Source organism: Chiloscyllium punctatum, chromosome 10, assembly GCF_047496795.1.
Source record: "Chiloscyllium punctatum isolate Juve2018m chromosome 10, sChiPun1.3, whole genome shotgun sequence".
In the NCBI taxonomy this organism is placed as follows: Eukaryota; Metazoa; Chordata; class Chondrichthyes; order Orectolobiformes; family Hemiscylliidae; genus Chiloscyllium; species Chiloscyllium punctatum.
This window is the reverse complement of record NC_092748.1, coordinates 121,751,943-121,766,193: the sequence shown is the minus strand read 5'-3', so window position 1 is coordinate 121,766,193 and position 14,251 is coordinate 121,751,943. Positions and strand designations below refer to the sequence as shown.

General features: G+C 45.9%; 1 protein-coding gene across 1 annotated transcript in view; it reads left to right on the top strand.

The window, feature by feature from the left end:
- The first annotated feature begins 383 nt into the window (after positions 1-383).
- LOC140482511 (acid-sensing ion channel 4-A-like) overlaps positions 384-14,251 on the top strand; it is a 218,897-nt gene continuing 205,029 nt past the window's right edge. Inside the window, 2 exon segments of the mRNA XM_072580062.1 lie at positions 384-987; positions 990-1,379. Of these exon segments, the coding sequence (XP_072436163.1) occupies positions 796-987; positions 990-1,379 (582 nt within the window). The 5' untranslated portion in view covers positions 384-795.

The window sequence follows — 14,251 nt, the reverse complement described above, 5'->3', positions numbered from 1 at the left end:
GCTTTCATTTCTGTCCTTTGTCGGGGAGATTGAAGAATGGCGATGGAGTGGTGCTGATTGCTTCCCTCCTCAATGTCCATTATTGCTGCAGTTAATCAATGGCCCTGGATAAGGACAGGCTGGGGTGAGAGCCAGAGACAGACTGAGGGATTGGCATTGGGAGGGATCCCCATCTAAAATGGAAGAATTCTGACCCTGTATCCCACAAAACCCAGGCTGAGAGTCTGACTGGCAGAAAAACAACAGGCGATAAAAACTTCCAATCGATGTTTCTGTTCCCCTAGTGAAGAGCAGGAAAACCCCCCGTCACTCAAACAAGTGGCTCAAAGTTGTTTCTCCTGAGTGAAAGGAGGCTGGTGATGATGATGGGCTCCCTCATGAATTATTAAGCAGCCCTGAGTTCTATTAGCACTTGTGTAAACGCTGCATTTTATAGCGGCTGTACAGAGGAGTGCGTTAGCTGACAGCTGTATTACTGCTGATAAGCAGGACACAGGACACACTGATCAAACAGCGAAGGGAGGCAGCAAGTCAGAACTGTGGACTGGGAGCTGGTCTCTGGCTCCCTCTCTCTCTCTCTCTCTCTCTTTCTCTTTCTCTCTCTCCCTTTCTCTCCGTTTCTCTCTCTCTCTCTCTCTCTCTCGGTCTCTCCCTCTCTCTCTCTCTCTCGGTCTCTCCCTCTCCCTCCTTCTCTCTCTCTCTCTCTCTCTCTCAGCAAGTTCTGTCACACAGCCAGTGCACTGCACAGAGACTCTGGCATCACTGCTGTATAAGGCATTTGTACACACAACCCAGATGCCGATTGAAATCGTTTGCAAAATTGCATTTTCGGAGGATGACGAGAAGCAGAAGGGAGCGGTGGAATGCGACAAGAGGAGTCTGATCGAAGAGGGCTGTCAGTCCTCCACCACTGACCTTGTCACCTTTGCCGATACCTGCTCGCTGCATGGTATTAACCACATCTTTGTCCCGGGTGGCTGCGGGCTGACGGGCTGAAGCAAAGTCTGTGGGCAGTTGCCTTCATCTCTTCGGTGATGCTCTTCCTCTACCAAGTGGTGAACTGTACCATGTACTACCTTAAACATCACCATGTCACTGCCCTGGATGAGGAAGTTCACCATGAGATCCCTTTTCCCGCCATCACCATCTGCAACATGAACAGATTCCGGCACACTGCTCTCACAGATGCCGATATCTACCACCTGGCCAATATGACCGGATTGCCCCCCAAGAGCAAGGATGCCCACAAGGCGGTTACCCAGGGCTACCCCGTAGCTGACATGATGGATATCTTCAACAGGACCGGCCACCAGATCGAAGAGATGCTGAAAAACTGTAACTTCAGTGGCTCCTACTGCTCGGCCCACAACTTCTCTGTGGTAGGTCTCTCTTTACATTAACCCTTCCCAAAGAACTGTCTGCAACATCTCCTGGGGCAGCTTGGTCCACCAGAACCCAACGCGCTGGGATAGAATTGACCCTGTGTTTGATGAAGAGACTGCTGGCAGGGGAAGGGTTCACAAAAATATCTTTGTAGTTTTACAGCTGCCTGGTGTGTCAGAGACCGAGTGGGCTAAAGGTTTCACACACTGATCTGCCTGAATTTCATCGGAAAGCAAATTGGTTCAGATAAGGGCGAGTTGCAAGGTGGGGGTGCAGGGAAACTGCTCTGATCTTCAGGCACAGGCAGGATTTAAACTCTCGGGCAGCTCATTGTCTGTCTGAATACACCAACATCACAGAGAAATCTCACCTCAGCAAGTCACTCAGAATACAGGGACACCAAGTACCTGTTCACTGAGGGTTAAGGTTGAGGAAAGGGTTAAAGAGAAGATGATCCCCTGTACTGTCTGGGCATAGTTGCATCCCGAGAGGAGCTTGCAAAAGGAGGGAGGAGGTTCTTTCTCACATGAGTGAAGCCATCAAATCACACTGACAGGACAATGACCCAGTGATGTCGGACACTGAGGGCCCTTTTACTCTTCAGTCCTCCCAGTGAGAATAATACACACTCACCCGCTCAGTCACTGTGTCTCAGTTGTCTTGTAATAGCGCTTTCAAAACCAGCGGATAGAAAAGTGCACCAAGAAAGCGAGCAGGGAAATGTACTGTATTCAGAACACATGTGATTCCATCAACCCCATAGATTCAACCATTGTGACGGATTGAATGAGGTTTATTCACTCTTGTGTGACTGTACCCACCTGACAGCCTGTCTCAAACTGATATAATCACTCTGACTGTAATAATCCATAAGATCCATTTCATTTGACAGTAGCAATGTGATTACATTTCTCTGTGTGACTGTATCAGCATGATGTATTTATTCTGTGTGACTGTATGAAGTTGGCAGAACCATTCTGTGATGGTATTAATCTGATAAATAACTGTTTGTAGCAATTGGACCTAATCACACTGTGATACAGTCATAGTCAGGTCTGTCACTCTGTAAGACAGTAGGAATGGGATTTATTCACTATGTGTCTGTATCAACCTGTTTTCTTCAGTCCAGGTGTGACAAGACCGTGTATTAACTCTGTCTGACTGTATCAAATAGATAACTTTAATTTGTGTGTGTCTGACATAATCACACCATGTGCCTGTATCAAACAGATATATTAATTCCAGTTGACTATTCATCTAATGTGCAAATGTGACTGTAATAATCTGTTTTATTCAGTTTGTCCAAATATGTCAATCTGACAGATTCACTCTCTGCTTTTGAATCAAGAACTCAAGAAATAACAACACCATTTGGCCCTTCGAGTCTGCTTGCCCACTTGATATGATCGTTACGAATCTTGGGCTTTAACTCCATGTTCCCCCCCTTTTGCCCCATCCCCTGATTCCCCGGCAGATGGAAGCTCTGTCTGTCTGAGTCTTAAATCTATAATCGTCGAAATAAAGCGATAATCCTACTAGACCTCCATCTTACATCCCGTCCCCACTCCTGTATCTGATTCCCTTTCAATAAAGGCCACCCTTCCATTCATTTTCCAAACTGCCTGTACCCGAACGCTCTGTATGAATAGGCCTGTGTCTCTCTGAACATCAACATTTACAACTTTCACAACTTTAAAAACATTCTCTGCTTTTTCTATTTTGATGAACCAAGTTAATGACTCCGCCCTCCACCCTTCCCTGGATTATACACCCTCTGCTGTCCTCTTGGCCACTCACATTACCTGTCGATGCCTCTTGTGTGTTCTTCACAGCTTACCTTTCCACCTCACTTTGTACAGTCAGCAAATGTAAATACGCTATTCTGTCTGCATCCAACACTGACGCTCAGATTGTAAATACCTGGGGCTACAACACTGACCCTCAGGCCAGTGCCCGTGAACTTGAAAAATGTCTGTTTGTGCACAGGAAACAATCCCCTATTGGTTAATCTAATAACCCCAACTCTTTATCTTTTGTGTGGCCCCTTCATGGATCTCATGGGGACCCAGATATACTACATTGACTGATTCCCCTTTATCTACTCTGTCAGCATGGAGCTCCCTGAGCTCAGTTGGCCAGATACTGACTAACAGGACAGAGTGAAACCAACAACCTGGGTTCAATTCCTGTACTGGCCACAAAGGACCCTTCTCAACCTCTCCCCCTCCCCTGAGTCATGGTAACCCTCAGGTTAAATCCCCACCAGTTGACTCTCTCTCTAATGAGAGAGTAGCCCTATGGTGACTCTGCTAGTTACATCCTCAAAAACCTCCAACAAGTTTATAAACAAGAGTTTCCTCAGGAAAGCAATGCAGATTTGTTCGAATCATATTGTTTTTTTTCTGTGTATTGTTAAAACCTCCGCAGAGGCCGAAGGGTGACCTCATAGAGGTTTATAAAATCATGAGGGGCATGGATAGGGTAAATAGACAAGGTCTTTTTCCCCTGGGGTGGGGGAGTCCAGAACTAGAGGATATAGGTTTAGGGTGAGAGGGGAAAGATATCAAAGAGACCTAAGGGGCAACTTTTTCACACAGAGAGTGGTACGAGTATGGAATGAGCTGCCAGAGGATGTGGTGGAGGCTGGTACAATTGCAACATTGAAGAGGCATTTGGATGGGTATATGAATAGGAAGGGTTTGGAGGGATATGGGCCGGGTGCTGGCAGGTGGGACTAGATTGGGTTGGGATATCTGGTCGGCATGGACGGGTTGGACCGAAGGGTCTGTTTCCGTTCTGTACATCTCTATGACTCTGTGACTGTAATAGAGTCCAGCAGTTTCCCAGTGATTGGTGTGAGAATAACTAGCTGCTTATTCCCAGTTTGGTCTCCTCCCTCCTTCCTTGAGAAGCTGTGTGCCATTTGCCGGTTTCTGTAGAATTTGGATATGGGAGGGGCCACCAATACTTAACATTCAAAAATAACTTTCAGGTAGCTTATTGAAGTTTATTAAGAAGCAGCTGTATATGAGTCATCAGCTATGGTGACAGAAAAAATGTACCATCTGTGATAATTGATGAAGGTTCGCTGATAATGTGCCCCTCACTGGGGTAATGTCCTGGACATCAGACCCTGCTTTCGGAGTTGCCACAAATGGTAAAAATGTTTTAAGTACATATCGACCTTGTCAATTCACAAAAGAAAAGCAGAAAGTGCTGGAAAAACTCAGCAGGTTTGGCAGCATCTGTGGAGAGAAAGCAGAGGTAATGTTTTGGGTCCAGCGACCCTTGCTTGGAACTGATTTGAGCTTGGAAAAGGTTGGTAAATATGTTAGAGAAGGGGTGGAGTGGGGGGGGGGGGTAAGGAGGAAATGATAGGTGGAGATGGAGCCCAGAGAGAGAGAGAATGGACAGAGAAAGGAGAGGCTAAAGGTCAGTCTGGGACATAGAACGGCTGCTAATCAAGACAGTGTCTGATCATGAATTGGGCGTAATAGCAGACCCTGTGATAACATTGTGAGCAGCGGATGCAGTAGGTTAGATTGAGTGAAGTGCAGGTAAAGCACTACTTCACCTGAAAGGTGTATATGGGCCCTTGGAGATGGAGGAGGGAGGACATCGTCAGCGATTGCAGGGGTAGGTGCCGTGGGGTTGTGGGGTTGGGGGTGGAAACAGTCCCTGCAGAAGGACAAGGGAGGGGAGGGGAGTGTAGCTCTAGTAGTTCTGCCATTTCCAGTGGGATGCCACACCCAGAAGCTACAAACTCCAGCCACTGCTGGAACTAGCAGCTGTGTAAACAGTGCTGACAATGATGATCAGGTTACTTACTTTGCAAAATGTCCAATCATGCTTAGTTTTAAGAAAAAGGCCTTTTCTCATTTTAATACACATTTTAAAATGCAGAATAATAAAAAGACCCAGTGTTTACAGATATCCACAGGCAAAAGGGTGATTGGTGCAGGCTGTTTGTATTGGCAGCAACCTGCTCTCTCGCTGACATTAAACAGAGGACCGTAGATGCTGGAAATTGAAGAAAAAGCAGAAAATGCTGAGCAAATCTCCCGACATTCCTGTTTGTGTCTCTAGCTGAACTGTTAGAGAAATATTCCCCTGGCGTTTCTCAATCTATCCTGTTCGATCTTCCTGCTGAAGACAGCAACTGTCCAAGATGCACTGGAGGTGCACTGCCATTGGGGGGTGTGCCAATCAATGGGGGTGAGGGGGGGGGGGCATCACTGCCAGTGGAGAGGATCTGCCTCTGGGGGGCACTGCTCTCAAGCCTTATTCCTGGCAATGTGCCATGTGGCAATCACCTGTTTGAATACTCCTCACCAATTATTCTCAAACACATTTCCAGGATGTCAGCATTGTCCCTCTCTCTGTCCATTTCCCAACTCAGGTCATTGACCGGTTCACTCTAAACATTTGGGTAAAGAGAGAGTAGATGAGGTTCCAGACAGCTCCCTGGCATCAAGACCTTGTTGGGGGGGTGGGGGGGGGGGGTAGTGTTGAACAATCTTTGTGACCTTTATCTAAAGCTTGTCTTGCTCCCTGGCTGGTTAGAATTGCAGAGAGAGAAATCAATACAAGAGCAGCATTTTTATAGAGTTTAAAACTAGACAGAAATACTCTCAGTTTATTAAGGGCTCTGGCTTCTTATGCTTCCAGCCTGATGAGGCATTCCAGAATATAAGGTATCTTGGAAACTTATGGCCAATGTGACCATTATCTCTTTCAGAATCCTAAGGAATTGGGCCACCTCTTCCCCAGGATTTGGTCCAGTAATTTCTCTCTGATGGTATTAATTTCAGATTTCCCCACTGCTGCCTTCCACTGTGACAATAGACAATATGTATTCCATTATTCAACGGGTTTCTAATTCTCCAGGATCATTTATCTTGCTCCGGATTCTAAGGGCCAACGTTTAATTTAGCTCCTGTCTCCTTTTTGTACGTGATTGTAGAAGCTCTTGCAGTCAGTTGCTATATTTCTGGCTAACTCTAATCCTCATCATTCAGACTTATTCAGGCAGTGTGACTGTATCTGGCTGCGTTCTCACACTGTGAGTTGGTCACTGGACATGGTGTGACTATCGGGCTGATTCATCAATTCTTTGTAACTATGTTGCCCTCACTCTATGTGAACATTTCGATGTGGTAACTGACTCAGTGATTACTCTGTGTATATAGAACATAGAACATAGACCATTACAGCGCAGTACAGGCCCTTTGGCCCTCAGTGTTGTGCTGACCTGTGGAATCAATCTGAAGCCCATCGAACCGAGACTATTCCATTTCCATCAACTTGATACTTTCACTCTGGGGGGACGATACAGACATTGTTTCCTACCTATTGAAAGGTATGGGCATCACTGACTGACCAGCATTTATTCCCCGTCCCTAGTTGCCCCTTGAGAAGGTGGGGGGGAGCTGCCTTATTGAACCCCTGCCGTCCATGTGCCTGTGGGTTGACCCACAATGTCCCTGAGGGAGGGAGTGCTTTTTATCTTCTTCCATTTTTAAATAATGTGGCACTTTGGCAGATTTCCAATCCTCTGGGACTCTTCCAGAATCTAAAGATTCCTGGAATATTACTCCCAGTGCATCCATTATCTCTGCAACCACTTCCCTTAATGTCCTCAGCTGCATCCAATCAGTTCAGGGAACCCTCCAGTTTTTACATTTGCTTTCTGAGCACTTCACTCATGCTAGTTATTGCATTTATTTCCTCTCCTGTTTTTGTCCCTTGAGTATTTAATAATTTTGGGATGTTTATAATGTCTTCTACTGTGAAAACTGATGTAAAGTATTTATGCAATTCTCTGCTATTTCCTGAATCCCCAATATTCTCATTCTCGAAGGATCCAAGAGTGTGGCACTGGAAAAGCACAGCAGGTCAGGAAACATCCCAGGAGCAGGAGAATCAACGTTTCAGGCAGAAGCCCTTTATCAGGAATGAGGGGAAGGTTTAAGGGGCTGAGAGATAAACAGCAGGGGGGGAGGGGGTGGGGCTGGGAGAAAGGTGTGATAGGCAAATGGAGGTGGGGGTAAAGGTAATAGGTCAGAGGGAAGGGTGGAATGGATAGGTGGGAAGGAAGATGGCTGGGTAGGACAGGTCAGGAGGGCGGTGCCGAGTTGGAGGGTTGGATCTGGGATGAGGTGGGGGAGGGGAGATGAGGAAACCAGTGAAGTCCACATTGATCCTGTGAGGTTGGAGGGTCTTGAGGCAGAAGATGAGGCATTCTTCCTCCAGGCGTCGGATGGCTTGGATTTGGCAATGGAGGAGGCCCAGGACTTGCATGTCATTGGCGGAGTGGGAGAGGGAGTTAAAGTGGTTGGCCACAGGGTGGTGGGGTTGATTGGTGCTTGTGTCCGAGAGATGTTCGCTGAAACATTCCTAGCCACCTGATGCCTGGAGGAAGAATACCTTACCTTTCACCTCGGAACCCACCAACCACACAGGATCAATGTGGACTTCACTAGTTTCCCCATTTCCCCTCCTCCCATCTTACCCCAGATCAACCCTCCAACTCTATACCGCCCTCATGACCTGTCCTACCTGTCCATCTTCCTTCCCACCGATCCGCTCCACCCTCCTCTCTGACCTATCACCATCACCCCCCAACCTTCATCTACCTATCACCTTCCCAGATAACTTCCCTCCAGCCCCACACCCCTTCTTATTATCTCTCAGCTCCCTTCCCCCCAGAACATTCCTGATGAAGGGCTTATGCCCAGTACATTGATTCTCCTGCTCCTCAGATGCTGCCTGACCTGCTGCGCTTTTCCAGCACCACAACTTTTGGCTTTGACCTCCGGCATCTGCAGTCCTCACTCTCTCCTAGTCATTCTTGAAGGGGCCTATATTCATTTTGACCACTTTATAGATACATTTAAAGAAGTTTAAATGTCAGTTTAATGTCCCTTGTTATATATCACTTGCTACTTTAGCCTTATCATTTATGTTCTCCCTCTTTTAATTTTGCTTTGTTCAGTTTTTGTTGGTTTTGTAAGCCTGGCTTGCCGCTAATCTTTTCAAAAGGATTCTTTCTCATTCCTATCAGGACCTTCTTCCCCTTTTCATTTCTTACTGCCACCCCCCACCCTGCCACCCCAAATGTCCAGCAGTTTTTGTGTTTGTTTTAGTGTCCATGTTGACAACATCTATTTCCCTGTCGTCATCCACCTTCTCAGTCACCTCTTCAAAAATCTCAGTCAAGTTTGTGAGAGGTGATTTCCCACACACAAAGCCGCGCTGACTACCCCGAATCAGTCCTTACCTGTCCAAATGCATGAAGGTCCTGTCTCTCAGCGTACCCATCACTGAGACTAAACTCACCTGTTTGTCTTTCACTGGCTTTTCCTCACTGTCTTTCTTCAAAAAAGGAGCAACATTGCCCACCCTCTAGAATCCTGGCACCTTACCTGTGACTGTCAATGATTAGATTAGATTAGATTCCAGACAGTGTGGAAACAGACCCTTTAGCCCACCAAGTCCACACCAACCCTCTGATGAGTATCCCATCCAGACCCATTTGCCTCTGACTAACAGTATGGGCAATTTCCCATGGCCAGTTCACCTGACCTGCACATCTTTGGACTGTGGGAGGAAACCGGAGCACCTGGAGGAAACCCACACAGACACGGAGAATGTGCAAACTCCACACAGACAGTCACTCAAGGCTGGAATCAAACCTGGGTCCCTGGTGCTGTGAGGCAGCAGTGCTAACCACTGAACCACCGTGCTACAGATGATACAAATATCTCTGCAAGGGGCTCCACAATTTCTGCCCTTGCTTCCCACAATGTCCTGGGATCCACTAGATCAAGTCGCAGGGATTTATCGACCTTAATTCCTTTAAGACTTTCAGCACCTCCCCTTATGTCATGTGGACACTCTTCAAGACATCATGATTGATTTTCCAAGTTCACTGGGTATTCATACCTTTCTCAATAGTAACTACTGATGAGAAATATTCATTTAGGATCTTGTCCATCTCTTGTTGCTCTGCACATCGATGACCTTGTTGATCTTTAAGGGACCCTATTCTCTCCCTAGTTACTCTTTTGCCCTTCATCTACTTGTAGAATCTCTTTGGATTCTCCTTTACCTTATCTGCCAAAGCTATCTCATGTCCAAGCCGTCTTGATTTCTCTCTTCAGTGTACTCTGACACTCTCTACGCACCTCAAGGAATTTGCTTGATCCCAGCTGCTTGTACATGTCATATGACACCTTCCATTTTCTCATCCATTTTGGCCGGAGTAACAGGAAAAAGGACGATTACTTGAAATGTTGCAGCACGCTGCTGTGCAGAGGGACCTGGGTGTCCTTGTGCATGAATCACAGAAAGTTGGTCTGTAGGTACAACAGGTAATTAGGAAGGCAAATGGAATTCTGTCCTTCAGTGCTAAAGGGATTGAGTTTAAAAGCAGAGAGGTTATGTTGCAGCTGTATAGGGTACTGGTGAGGCCACACCCCCTAGAGTCCTGTGTGCAGTTTTGGTCATCTTAGTTGAGAAATGATGTACAGGCCTTAGAGGGGGTGCAAAGGAGGTTCACTCGGTTGATTCTGGAGTTGAAAGGGTTGGCTTATGAGGAGAGACTGAGTAGACTGGGATTATATTCATTGGAATTCAGAAGAATGAGGCAGGATCTTATAGAAAAATATAAAATTATGAAGGGAATAGATAAGATAGATGTGGAGATGATGTTTGCACTGGCAGGTGAAACTAGGACAAGAGGACATAGCCTTAAAATTAGGAGAGCAGATATAGGACTGAATTGAGAAGGAACTTCTTCACCCAGAAGGTTGTGAATTTATGGAATTCCCTGCCCAGTGAGGTCGTTGATGCTACTTCACTAAATGTTTTTTAGTGAAGATAGTTTGTTTTGAACAATGAAGGAATTAAGGGTTACGGTGACAGGGTGGATAAGTGGAGCCGAGGCCATGAAAAGATCAGCCATGATCTTATTGAATGGGAGAGCAGGCTCGATGGGCCGGATGGCCTGCTCCTGCTCCTAGTTCTCATGTTCTTTTTCAAGACCAGGGCCTCAATAACTCTAGTCATCCAGGATTCCCTACTCCTGCTAGCCTTACCCTTCACTCTAACAGGAACATGCTGGGCCTGAACCAGCATTAACTCACTTGAGATTAGATTAGATTAGATTAGATTACTTGCAGTGTGAAAACAGGCCCTTCGGCCCAACAAGTCCACACCGACCCTCCGAAGAGTAACCCACCCAGACCCATTTCCATTTCCCTCTGACTAATGCACCTAACACTAGGGGCAATTTAGCAATGGCCAATTCACCTGACCTGCACATTTTTGGACTGTGGGAGGAAACCGGAGCACCCGGAGGACACCCACACAGACACGGGGAGAATGTGTAAACTCCACTTTAGAAAGTGTCCCACTTACCAGATGCCCCTTTACCTGAAAACAGCCTCCCCCAATCAACTTTTGAAAGTTCCTGTCTAATGCCATCTAAATTGGCCTTGGCTCACCATTCTCACCAGACCATTCTTTTCCATAGCTATTTAAAAACTAATGGAATTATGGTCACTGCTCTCTCACTAACACTTCTGTCACTTGCCCTGCCCTATTTTCCAAGATGATGTTATGTCCTTTCTCTTGTAGGGCCATTGACAAATAAATTAAGAAAGTTTTCTTGAACAGGTTGAACAAATCCCTCCCCACATCCAAGCCTTTAACACTATAGATCTCCCAAGCAATATTTGGAAATTTCCCACTGTTATGGAATCCCTTACTGTTACTATTATGTGTAGGGGCAGCACAGTGGCTCAGTGGTTAGCCCTGCTGTCTCACAGCACCAGAGACCCGGGTTCAAGTCCAGCCTCGGATGACTGACTGTGTGGAGTTTGCACATTCTCCCTGTGTCTGCGTGGGTTTCCTCCGGGTGCTCCGGTTTCCTCCCACAGTCCAAAGATGTGCAGGTCAGGTGAACTGGCCATGCTACATTCAAGAGTATGCAGGTTAGGTACATTAGTCAGGGGTAAATGTAGAGTAATAGGGTAGGGGAATAGGTCTGGGTGGGTTAGTCTTCAGAGGGTCAGTGTGGACTTGTTGGGCCGAAGGGCCTGTTTCCACACTGTAGGGATTCTATGACAGTTACAACCTTATTCATGCAGTTAGTAAGAGAACTCACAGGCCAGTATCCAGGAGGCTATGCAGAGTTCATGCCTCAGTAATATTTACTCCTCAATCTCCCACAGACTATGGGGAACCTGTAACACAATGCTATCAAAGTGATCATTCCCTTCTTACTGATGTAGGGTCACTGGATCATCCAACAGAATTGTTCTTGCTAAGTACTGCTGTGATACTTTCCCTAATCAAAAACGTAACCGGTTCTCTCCTCTCTTGCTTCCCCTTCTATTCTTCCTGTAGTATTTGTACTCTGGATCATTGAGCTACCAGTCCTGTCCCTCACTCAGCCATGTTTCTGCAAGTGCTATAATATCCCTGTCCCAAGTACCCATCTATATCCTGAATTCATCTGCATTACACGTTAGGAGCTTTAGATAATTGGCTGAAGGCTGTGAATTGGTTTAACTGTTTGTGACATGTTTAGAGACTGTTTAGTATGTGGGATTAATGATGGCAGTATGAACAAACACCTGCCAGCTAAAGTCCAAGTGGAGTCCAAGCAGACAGTGCAACTGCTTTCTCATTGGGAACTGCAGCAAAGAGAGGGTACGGGAGACAAGGCATTCCAATGGAAATGGCCACCCTTGCCAGTCTGACTGAGCCTGGGGAACACCACTTGCACAGTCTCACTCAGGACATCTCCTGAACAGAGGGACTCGAGGTCAGCTCACCGCAAAACCCGAAAACAAAGGCAAACTTTGGCTAAATGGTGAAAAGTTTCTTTGGGATCCTGCCCGGTAAGTGGTTGTAGTTGCTGCGGGAATGCAGACCTGGGACAGCAACAGAATCCTACTAGACTTAAATGGAGTAGGAGGTCATGGGTTGGTACTCAGGAGAGTGCACACCCTGGAAATCCCACCTACAGCTGGTTTGGAACAGTTACATCGCTTAGCAACATTCAAATCACAGCCAATCAAAATAAAGGCCTGGTTAAATGGTCACCCAGTTCTGATGGAGGTTGATACTGGGGTGGCTGTATCGGTGATTGTGGAACCAATCTTTAACTCTTACCCTTAAGTTTGTGTAAGACCTCAGCTCGACTGAGAACCTGTACTGGGGAACTGCTACAGGTTAAGGGAATAACTTCAGTTCCGGTCTGTTATGAGAAGCAGCTGGTTCAGTTCCCAGTGATTGTAGTAAAAGGTTCAGGCCCAGTCTTTATTGGTTGTGAAAGATTCACCTTCCTCAATTAGAAAATGGCATCCAGGATTTTGGCTAATGCAGAGTGTAATTACACCCAGAGAGTAAAGGAAGTATTGGGCAGTCAGGTTTGGAGGTAGGAAGTTCCACCAAAACCGTTATGGATGGACATTTATGATAATATTAGACTACAAGCCCCCATTTGGTCTGGTTAAAGAGGACAAGGCAGTACTGCCAATAGATTACATTCCCTACAGTGTGGAAACAGGCCCTTCGGCCCAACCAAAGAGTAACCCACCCAGACCCATTTCCCTCTGACTAATGCACCTAACACTATGGGGAATTTAGCATGGTCAGTTCACCTGATCTGCATTTCTTTGGATTGTGGGAGGAACCCACATAGAGAGAATGTGCAAACCCCACACAGACAGTCATCCAAGGCTGGAATTGAACCTGGGACCCTGGTGCTGTGAGGCAGCAGTGCTAACCACCGAGCCACTGTACCACCAAGACTAGAAGCTGAAATCAGCAGTGGGCTGTAATATTAATAGCATATAATGATAAGTGAGAACACAATCCAGGAGGCTGCGTAGTGAATGTGGATGCCATTAGCTGCCTCCTCTGGGCAGATACCCGGTCAGTGGTGCCACATCTGGGAATTTTTAAATTTGCTGAAACATGCTCCCAGTCACAGCTGACAATTTGTAATTGAAAGGTGATCGGTGATGGGATGCTGGCCTCTCAAGAGTCATTTCAGTATTAGCCCGAAACATTTATCTTCGGTGACTGTCTTAGCCTGAAATATTTACCTGGTATTAGTTTGATATATTCACTCTGTAGGACTGTATTAGTCTGTTATATTCACTCTGTGTGGTTGTACCAGTCTGATACTTCACTGTCTACGGAATAATCTGTCTGATTTATTCCCTCAAAATTCATTCTGTGAGGATTAATCAGATGTATTCCTGCTGTGTTACTGTATCCGCCCATTATATTCACTCTGTATAACTCTGTGAATCTGAAATAATCACTTTAAGTGATTGAACCAACTTGGCACAAACAGTATGTTTGTGACGTCTTACCCTTTTTATATTCACAGAATTGTCCTGGATGGCAACTGAACTCACCTCATGCTGTTTAAATTTAGGATTGTTTTATCCCTTAATTTCATGCCAGAGTTTAACTCCTCAATGTTCATATCCAGGAGGTACCAATTTAACAGATAAATCCCCTGCCAATGCTTTAGGAACGTAATTACAGTTACTCTGATGTTCAGATCAGAAAGTTTCTTCTTGGTTCATGGAGTTTTCTAATTTATTTACACATTTTGTTCTCCGTTTAGTTGAAGATTTGTCTCCTTCTTTTCTATCAAAGACAACAGCTTCATTTTGAAATGTTAACACATTTTGAAGAACACTTGCACTAGCTCACAGTCTGTCTGAAATCTAACAGTGAGCATGCACGCATTGTCAATTGTTGGAAAAACCTATCTGCTTCACTAGTGTCCCTTAGGGAAGGGAACTGCCATTGTTACCCGGTTGGGCCTACATGTGACTCC